General features: G+C 39.8%; 1 protein-coding gene across 1 annotated transcript; it reads left to right on the forward strand.

Annotated features, from left to right (window-relative positions):
- Window positions 1-255: 255 nt before the first annotated feature.
- LOC139732282 (c-Myc-binding protein-like) lies at window positions 256-8,783 on the forward strand. Its single transcript, XM_071643155.1, has 4 exons — window positions 256-388; window positions 3,710-3,831; window positions 4,615-4,744; window positions 7,572-8,783. The coding sequence occupies exons 1-4, from the start codon at window positions 371-373 to the stop codon at window positions 7,617-7,619; spliced, it is 318 nt and encodes a 105-aa protein (XP_071499256.1). The 5' UTR covers window positions 256-370; the 3' UTR covers window positions 7,620-8,783.
- The last annotated feature ends 1,340 nt before the right edge of the window (window positions 8,784-10,123 follow it).

Below are 10,123 nucleotides of genomic sequence, written 5' to 3' on the forward strand. Positions count from 1 at the left end.
CAAATTCCCCACTGAAGGTACTGCTCCTCGACCAAAAGAATGTAGTATATTTAGATGAAAAGCTCGTCCAAGTTTATTATTGTTATCGTCATTTTTTATTTATAAAAAATATTTTTGTCTTAGGTAATAATTATTTTTGCTAAATATTATCATTAGGGAATTTCAATAAGGTTCATATCCATTTTGCACAGATGATCAGTAAATTAGTACTATGCCTTCGGAGTTCTAGCGCATGCGCAGATCACTGCTAGCAACCCGCTGTAAAGTTGTGTTTGCGACCGCCGATCGAAGGGTACACAATTTCTGCCAGCGGAATCATCTACCCAATTTAAATACTGTATTTCGAACCTTCATTTGAGAACCAACCACAATGACAACTGCATATAGGGTATGAACACAAATTCTATTTCGTTAACCAGTTTCTGAATGTATATGACTCATATCTTGATTAGATGCATGCCGCATGCCGTGCTGCTTCCAGCTTCCACGACGTGCCTGTCCCTGGTGTGTGTTTCACTGCACTATCTGCCCTTGCTTGGCCTTGTCGGATGTTCCGTCGTCCCGCCCGTCGCCCGACTCTCTGCAGTAACAGGCTTACGCTAGTGCGTGCAGCGACCGTCTAGAAATCTACTGCCGATGGTGACTGAACTAACCGTTAGACTTCTATTTAACTCGTTCCATACGGGAACCGGCCCGGGAACCTGGTGGCATGTGTATTAAGTCTATGGGGATTTGAGAATTTAGTATGGAACGGGTTAATTTCGCGATAGCCAAGATTCGCGAACGCCAAGATCATGCATGCGAAAGTTCTTGTCTATTAGAATCTAGTTTAGGTACAATGTATAAAGTTCTTGAATGGCAGTGCATGAGGCCATGATTGCCGATTGATAATAGCCGCGAAGCAGCTAAAAACGCCGCTGCCGCTGTCGGCTCAACAAAACCAAAAGATAGACGGGAGGTTCTAGCTAGACTAACAACAACGTTAGATGTCCAATTCACAAAATTTCAGCTGCTAAATATCGTGCTTTCAATTGCCGTCGCATAGATCGCATTATTATCATTAACAAGTAACGTTAGGTCCTGGCTATGGTTGGATGTCCTATACGTCGACACCCTTGCGTTTTTCTATCAAAAGAAACTTAAAATATCTCACCACACGCTTGAAATTTTACTCCCATGTGATTTAACGACAACGTTAATAGACCTTATGCATTGACGTCATCACTCGCTTGACAACCTCTCGCGACGCCATCTTAGAGGGCAAGAGAAGTCCTTGACAATGCACGCGTGCAGCTAGCTTATGTGCTTTTTTTACGCGCGCTAGCGGCGATCGCCTCACTCGCCGCTAGTCCCCAGGCCAGTGGCAGTTTTTTTTACCATCAAACAAGTTTGACATGACATGACACATTATGCAGCAATATTGGGGTAATTTTCTCACATTGTGCGATCGAAATATTCACAGTAACTACAACTAGAACTAGGTTATATCGCAGAAATTTGTATCCATAGCGCAACATCGCCGTTCGCTGGATGTATGTCGCCATTTTGAATTTCATTAGCCAATCACATGCGAGGTACGTGATTTAGTAAAAAACACGTAGAAATCTACCTCGCATGTGATTGGCTAACGGATTCGTAGGTTGATGAGCTGTTACGACCGCTGGTAGTTGCATTTTTTTTCATGAAAATTGTGCCAAAATGTTGGATATATCATTAACCTGGTGAGTGCAATGCATACCTCAAATGTCGATTTTGCTATACAAGCTTAAATTTCCCGATCTACGGCTGTGGATTACATGCAATAGAAAAGAAAGTAAAAGAAACACCGATGTTGTGTGTAAATGCCCGTTGCCTCGCGTGTAAAAGCATGCTCTAGCAATGCATTGCTTGCCCTTTGAGGGAGGGCACCCTTCAGTTGGTAAGACCGTGTGACGTCATATGCATAAGGTCTATTAAAGAAAATCAGAATTCACAAGTGCATATTGCAGATCAAATGCAGTTTTACTTATAGTTAGGTACATGTGTACGCGCTCTTAAATGTTACAGTCTATTAAAGACAACTGCTTCGAATGCGTCTGTACTGTACATGTGATGTATTTCAAATTCTACATATTAAATAAGTGACCTAAATTCGTCCAAAATGACAGAAATACAAGACATATCGTTAGAGAAAAGATCTCTTTGCTTGCTTATTTTAATCACATTACAATCTCATCAAGTTGGGTGTGAAACAAAATGGTTTTCTAGAAGTGTTGATATCAACATCAACTTTCTTGTCATTAAAAACATTCTTGATTCATGCACTCACACTGCTCAATCTGAAACTGAATTTATTAGGGCTTGGTATCTTTCATACCTTAACTTTCAAGTAAATGGGAGCTTTCTTTCGTGATATAACAATTGACATGAAGAAACAGATTTGCAGTTCAGCTGACATGATGACGAATTTCCCTTCTATTTTGAGTAAAGCGAACTGATTTTCCCACTGGCTTATCCGAAACTCGACTCTGCAACTTGAATTTGGCAGAAATTCTGTATCAAGTTGAAGTCATGGTGGAAAATCTTTAATTTACTCTGGCTTCAAAATTAAGATGTAAAATATGGTCCATGTGTTTGCAACTCGTGCTGAGTTAAATGTATTTTGCACGGCATATTGTACTAGTTTGTTAGGTAACTACAGTTAAACTCGCCTAAGTCGACATCGCATATGTCGAATAATCGCGCAAGTCGATGATTTTAAAAAGTCCCGATTTTTCCCCATTGACTTACGCGTATTAATTCACTCACAAGTCGAATTTTGTAAGTCGAATACTCGCCTAAGTCGATGAAATTCCAAGAACACTCTCACGGAAAAACCATTAAATTCACTGTGCCTAAGTCGAATAAGATTTTATTGTGCAATAAATCACTGTCAAAATCACGAGACGCCAGTTTTTGTTTACATAAGACCTAGCCCGACCAGACAGGTGACAAAAATGATCTAAAGCATCAAAATTCAAAGCGATCGCATGCGATTGTTGAACTCTCTTCGTGTTTGGAGGTCCGCTGGTACAGCCCTGTCGCGCTACGTACACAGTGACTGGGCTGTATAGTCTGTGTGTTATGTTTGCAGTCTGCGCTGTGCAGTAGATGGATGAAGTTTTCAAAGCGGAAAGAAGGGGGAAAGTTACGGGCACGGGTAAATCAGAATTACATCTCTACACGCATTTCAAGCCACGGTATGGTAAACTGGAATCAATCACTGCTCAAATATTGTTCATATTCACTTCCCCAAGGTTTAACAAGGGTGTAAAGTAATCGGACCTGTGCCAATACTAATAATACACTGTCCATGCAAAGTTAGCCGCGGCCCTGCCGGGCGACCCGTGCTGCGGCACACCTCTCCAGCTCTCGGCTCCAGAGTAGACAACATACAATGTACATTTATACATAATGTACGTGTGGTGTAACTGTTGTTAAGTCGATTTTTTTTCGACTTACGCACAAGTCGAAAATCGCCTAAGTCGATGTGTTTTGCTCAGTCCCAAGAAGATCAACTTATGCGAGTTTAACTGTATGTACTAGTTGTGCAGTGACCAGGTAGGCCTTCCCTGCACAACTAATGAGGTTTTCATTAGAGCTGTTGACTCAGAGTCTTGAAGTGACAAATTTCTATTGCGTGTTGCACCTCTTGTCTCTAAATCTGATCTCTCATGTTTTGACTTTCTAGCCAGGAGATTCAAAGCGTGAGGAATTCCGCAAGTATCTTGAGAAGGCAGGAGTCTTGGATGCCCTCACCAAGATTCTTGTAGCCCTGTACGAAGAGCCTGAGAAACCAAATGATGCACTGGAGTATCCTTTAATCACTTCTTTTCTTAGAATTTTTCTTGCCCCTTGCCTCATGTGTTTAATGAATTATCTGCAATTAGTACCAGGGGGCATGTACATGTATATTCTACTCCATCGAATGGAATAGAACCACAATTTTTCCCACTGTTGTTTTCAAAGCTGTGATCTGTGATAGCATGGGTCATACTGATTTGAATATTTCTCCTTACCTGCAGCTTCACTTGTGAGTTTCATTGAAGGATGGGTAACAAGGAATGTTGCAGATTTCTTGCATTTGTAATGTGTTTATTCTACAAGGCAGAAACAATGTAGAGCTGAAATGTCATTTTTTTTTTAGTAGTACAGTGTATATGAAGGCATTTATAGGTATGTTTGTTGTTCCACTGTTACATTGGTGACCCCACAAAGTTCCAGTTATTGTAATTCACTACTTCTTTAGTAAAATAAACCAATGGAAATTTCTGTTTTGCCTCTTAATGTCTTGTGAAAACTGATCTTGAGAGACTCTACGTTTCTACAGTATATTGAAAGAAGAGGGGAGGGAAATTAGTTCAAACAGAGTGCAGAGCAAACATAAATCTCATACCCAAATCAATCCTTAGTCAATTGTCACCGCAATCACAAACCTTATTACATTCTCTTTGTCATAGATTAATGTATACAGAGCATTTGAACTGCTACGTTTACCTTGGTGAAAGCAGTACATTTGTACCTCATAAGTGAGTTTATTACAAGGGGGTTTTCCTGCATACAGAAGTTTGCCTTAACTTGGATGTCTGATTCCAGCTTTCTGAAGCAGCACATGGGCACAGCAGGCCCAGACACTGCTGATGTAGAGGCTCTCCGTCTTCAGGTCAGTGAACTGCAACAAAAGGTGGAGCAGCTGCAGGATGAAAACAAGGAACTCAGGGCAAAGGTCAGCAGCCATTCTGAGCATTTATGTCATGGAATTAGGAGATTATGTTCTCAAAATAGTACATATTTATACATTAATTAGAGCAATAATCATGCTTTCATGGGTAAAGTGGAATGCAAAGATGCTCTGGGTGTGGCTCCATGGCTACTGTGCACTCCTGTTATCATGAGCATGGTTTTAACAAAATTCTCGTTACAAAGACTAAAAATTCAGGTCCAGAAATTATAATCTATGTATATATCTTTATATATTTAACTGTTACGCTTTAACAAAATTTTGATGTAACAAAACTGCAGGTCCCGAGGACTTTGGTAAAGCTGGAGTGCACTGTATTGGATTAGATAGCATAATGTAATATTAAAGTGGGTTAGTCAAATACCAGTTAGTGATTGTCTAAACACAGTCATGTGATGGAGGCACATTCATTATGTTCCCCCGTGGGCAAACATTTTGTAATGTTCTCCCATGGGAAAACATTTTCACGTAACAAATGACAGAAGGCCTAGGACCGAGCGTACACAGTGAATTTGGCTATGCGCGAGCGAGCAATCGAGTGCGTTGTGCTGGTGGTTGACGTTGATGTATTTGACTAACCCATATAATAGAACAGATGATGACTTTTGTTGTCGGGAATATGTACCAAATGTTCCACCCTCAGGGTTTGAAATGCTATTTCGGGAGGCTATAAGTCCCTCGACTTCGTCTTGGGACTTATAACCTCCCTCAATAGCTTTCAAACCCTTCGGATGGAACATTTCGTATGTTCCCTTCCCCGCCAGTCATGATCTATATGTGACCCGCTACAACAAAAGGATCCTAAAGTCGCTGACGGGTGAGCCAAGAAAATCGAGTTTAAAGTCAGATCACCAAAATCTGTCAAAACGTTTGGGTTTCTGTTTTTTACATAATTTTGTAGTCGAATGTATCTTCTATCATCTGCCGAAATTTCGAAGCTAAATGATCAAAGGAAAGGCCTGAAAATAGCATTTTTCTGGGCCATGATTGGCTCGCCCGTCAGCGACTTTAGGATCCTTTTGTTGTAGCGGGTCACTTTAATAATGACTGCGGTCCAGGAATTTGCTCAAAAATAAGAGTATACTTTTTTCTTTGTTTTGTACTCTTTTATACTTTTCAAAAAATGAATTTAAATAATGGTGGTGTTAAAAGTGTTTGTGTTAGCAGAGTTTTGTACAGCACTCCATGCAGACCTGTGTAGGGTTTTGATAATGAACACATACAACTTCCATGGTATACCATAGTGTTACAGTATACATGCATCAGGATGCAGATCTTCCCATACTCACCGTTCATTTGTTTTCCATAGTATGTTAAAAATATAGCCATTGTGACACTGGAAAACATGATTTTAAAGAACATTCCGTATTCCCCCACCCAGAATATTTTACTACTGTTTTGCTCATAGCTTAATGATAACGTTCGTTTATGCTTTATCTTGCCAGCAGTACACACTGATGTATTGGTATGGTGGAGCTACAATTAAATATTAGCTGTTTCTAGGAGCCATCTTTCATGTACTATTGTACTTTTTAGCTCACCTGAGCCAAAGGCTCAAGTGAGCTATTGCGATCGCTCTTCGTCCGGCGTCCGTCGTGCGGCGTCCGTCGTGCGTAAACTTTTTACATTTTCATCTTCTTCTTGAGAACCCCATGACCGACTTTCACCATACTTGGCAGGTAGCATCCCTAGGGGGATAGGATCTCAATTTGTTCAAATGGGCACCATGGCCCACCTGGGAGAACCCAGGGGGCCCAAACACCCTAAAATTAAGGAATCTTTAAAAATCTTCTTCTCTAGAACCAGAAGTGATAGGGCTTAGTTGATACTATGAGTAAGTACATTGATGACTGTAGTTTCAAGTTTTTCATGGGGGAATCAGGGGTGCCCCCCTTGGGACCCAGGAGAGGGGGGTGGGGAAGGGTCCAAATGGAGCCTAAATTGTACATTTTCATCTTCACTTTGAGATCGCCATGTCTAATTTTCACTAAACTTGGTAGGTAGCATTCCTAGGGGGATAGGATCTCAATTTGTTCAAATGGGGACCATGGCCCACCTGGGGGGCCCCCAGGGGGCCCAAACCCCCTAAAATTAAGGAATTCTTAAAAATCTTCTCTAGAACCAGAAGTGATAGAGCTTAGATAATACTATGAGTTAGTACATTGATGATTGTAGTTTGAAGTTTGTTCATGGCGTTGGCGGAATCAAGGATTGCCCCCCCCCCCCCCCCCTCCTTGGGACCCAGGAGAGGGGATGGGGAGAAGTCCTACAGTTGTAATGGAGCCTGAATTGTACATGTTCATCTTCTTCTTGAAAACCTCATAATGAATTTTGACCAAAATTAGCAGGTAGCACCCCTAGGGGGATAGAATCTTAATTCCTTCAAATGGGCTCCATGTCCCTCTTGGGGGCCCCTAGGGGGTCCACCCCCCACACACACATTAAGGAATATTTAAAATTTTCTACCCCAGAACCAGAAATGATTTAAAAGCAAAGTTAATACCATGAGTTTGTACATTAATGACTTTCGTTCCAAGTTTGTTCATGGCAGATCCAGGGCTGCCTGCCCCCCCCCCCCCCTGGAGTTGGGGGGGGGGGGGGATCCATATGCAGACCTAAGTTTTGAATGTTCTCAGGTAAGAGTGTGCAAGAATGCATTGAAGGTGAAATTGCGATACTCAGGTGAGCGCTTGACCCCCGGGTCTCTTGTTTATGCTGCTATGGTAGAACAGATGAACTGTTCCAATTGTCCAGGAGGCAAGATTCTGTGTGTTTTTAATCGCTTTTCCTCAATTTGTTTTTTCATCGACAGATTCAACAAGAAAATCCGGAAATGGAGCAAGGAGGAGGAGAAAATTAGTGGAGAGGGAAGCTGGTCTTTAGTGTACATAAGGGATGGAAGCAGGTGTAAAGCTATCATGTTTGCCTTAACCAAATAGAGTGTGTTAAAATGTTTATTATGTTCACCTTCAATCCCTCTTACTACTTTCAGCCGACACCACAGCATCAAAAGACATCTGCTGTCAATGTTCAATGTGATATAGATATCTCTGAATGAATACTCTGCAGTATAGATGTTATGAAGTTGGTGCAATACCTTACAATATCTTGTTCCAAGTCTTTGTAGATGTACTGCCTGCTAAATCTCCTCATTGCTACCAGGTAAACTTGAAAACTCAAAATTGTGATAGAACAGCATGTCCAGGGTATGGGTTTGGCTGTAGTGTATCCTTTTTCTTTTGGGTTTTATGCAGGAATAGTTTATCACGTGTAGCAAACAGCTATCAGTTAGCAGAAGAGCTCATCAATCAACAAGCATTTCTAGAGATTTGCTTTGCTTTGATTGGAAACAGAGGTGACATTCCATTCACTTAAAAAAAAAAAAAATGAGCTCATGGGAGACCATTGTAGGTGTCATACGAATGTCACGATGTTGCTAATGTACAATGATTGTTGACACCATGTTAATGCAGATTATCTAAACACCTCAGCAAATGGTTAGGCATTGACTTAGCTGATAGTGAATTGATATTAGTTACTTGTACTTTATGCATGTCTTCCTTTATGGATTCACTTTCAATAGGAGTAAAAGTCTCCATTCTAATTTATTATGTCATATTTCCTGTAGTTTTTCACACCATGTGAATATCTGTGAGACAACAAAAGTGAATTCTTTCTCCCTATTGCTGTACATATTTTGTGAATGGAGAGATTGAAACTAAACCTAAGATAGCACCACTTACAAATTCCTGTTCCAAAAGAAGTTAATGTTATACACACTTGTAGATGATGGCCTACCACAAGATTGTCTTATGGAAAACTAACCTCTCAGAGAGAGAATCTTCTTTCTTGTTTATGCAGTGTAAAGTGAGTAGTTCAGTAAAAGTTTTAATGAAGTGTGAGGAAAGTGTGGACTGTTTCAAGTTGCAAAGTCTGGCATGGCATGCATTGAGAATCTATAAAAAAAAAAAAAAAAAATGTCTTTGGATCTAGTTTGTGACATTGCTTGGATGTCACCCATCACTCATCAGGTATATGAAAGTTCAGAGTTTTTTTTTTTACTCTGCTCAAAACCCACTTTTCAGACTTTCTAGCAGTTGAAATACATGTACACTGTAGTAGAAAATGTTCACAGTTTAATGCACATAAGAGTTGGCTTGAAAAAAAAAATATGATTGTTTTCCCCAAATGTTTTTCTACAGGTACTGTCACTCCCCTGACTCATTCCTTAAATGTATGACCAGTATCTACTTTTACATTTTTGTTTTTTGTTGGTAGGTCTGCTCAAAATGCAGTGACAAGATGCTATAAATTTAATCATATTGCTTTCCAATCTGGACAGTGGAAGGTGTTTGTGTGACACAAATGTAAAAAGACTGTTTTAATCTTTGTATTCATGCTACAAGTAAAGGTGATTGTGATAAGACCTTTATCAACAGTATATTGAAAGCTTTGCCGGCAAGTGTCTTGATTCCTATGTACATCTAGACTAAAGTCTTGTATATGACCATGCTCAAGCTTATATGCAAGTCTGCTATTATGTTTTCATTGATATCCATCACATTTTTTTTTTCAATCCTTTTTTTTTTTTAAATATATGCTCACAGTTGAAGCTCATCTTTTCTATTAATGTCTGCAGTCATTTACATTACATGTTCCCTGGATCCTGCATATGCATTTGAAATGGTACTGGTGTATATGCCCTGTGTACTTTAATGTTGGTCATCAATTTTCCACAATTAAAAAAAAGAAGATCTTTATATGTACATGTATGTATATTTATTGCATTCACTTTCTGTGTTTTGTACAATGCATCCCATGTCAGTTCTTGAATGTCTTACTCCTTTACTTGCACCAAGATTTGTTTCCTAAATAAGTTTTTAAATATAAGCTGAAAAATGTCAAAGCTCATTTCTGCAGTGTTTGTGTCATACTATGATGTTACTTGTTTGAATATGAATACAATATATACAGCAAGAACAGCTTACATGTAGGCCTACAGGGGAACCTCGTTAGAACAAGTTTTTTTTAAATTATTTATGTTTCATTAGAACAAGTTGTCTAGGACTACTGAAATTTCCTCATAATATGCGGTATCTTGTTACGATTTGTCTGGGATAAAAACAAATGGGACCTACAAAATTGCCTCATTGTTCACTGTATTAGATACAATGCATTTCTCTTTGCAGTGTATCCAGCCTCATCATAATGAGGTTCCCCTGTGTAGGCCAGTGCAGAGGAATGGGTTATTGGATTGTGAGGAATAATACATACATGAAACAAACAAACACACACACACACACACACACAAACACGCACACTTCAAATATCCCTCGCCCCACTCAGAGATACATCGTCAGAGCA

Source organism: Diadema antillarum, unplaced genomic scaffold, assembly GCF_040938485.1.
Source record: "Diadema antillarum isolate AM-2024a unplaced genomic scaffold, OU_Dant_1.0 seq00000409_RagTag, whole genome shotgun sequence".
Taxonomy (NCBI): domain Eukaryota; kingdom Metazoa; phylum Echinodermata; class Echinoidea; order Diadematoida; family Diadematidae; genus Diadema; species Diadema antillarum.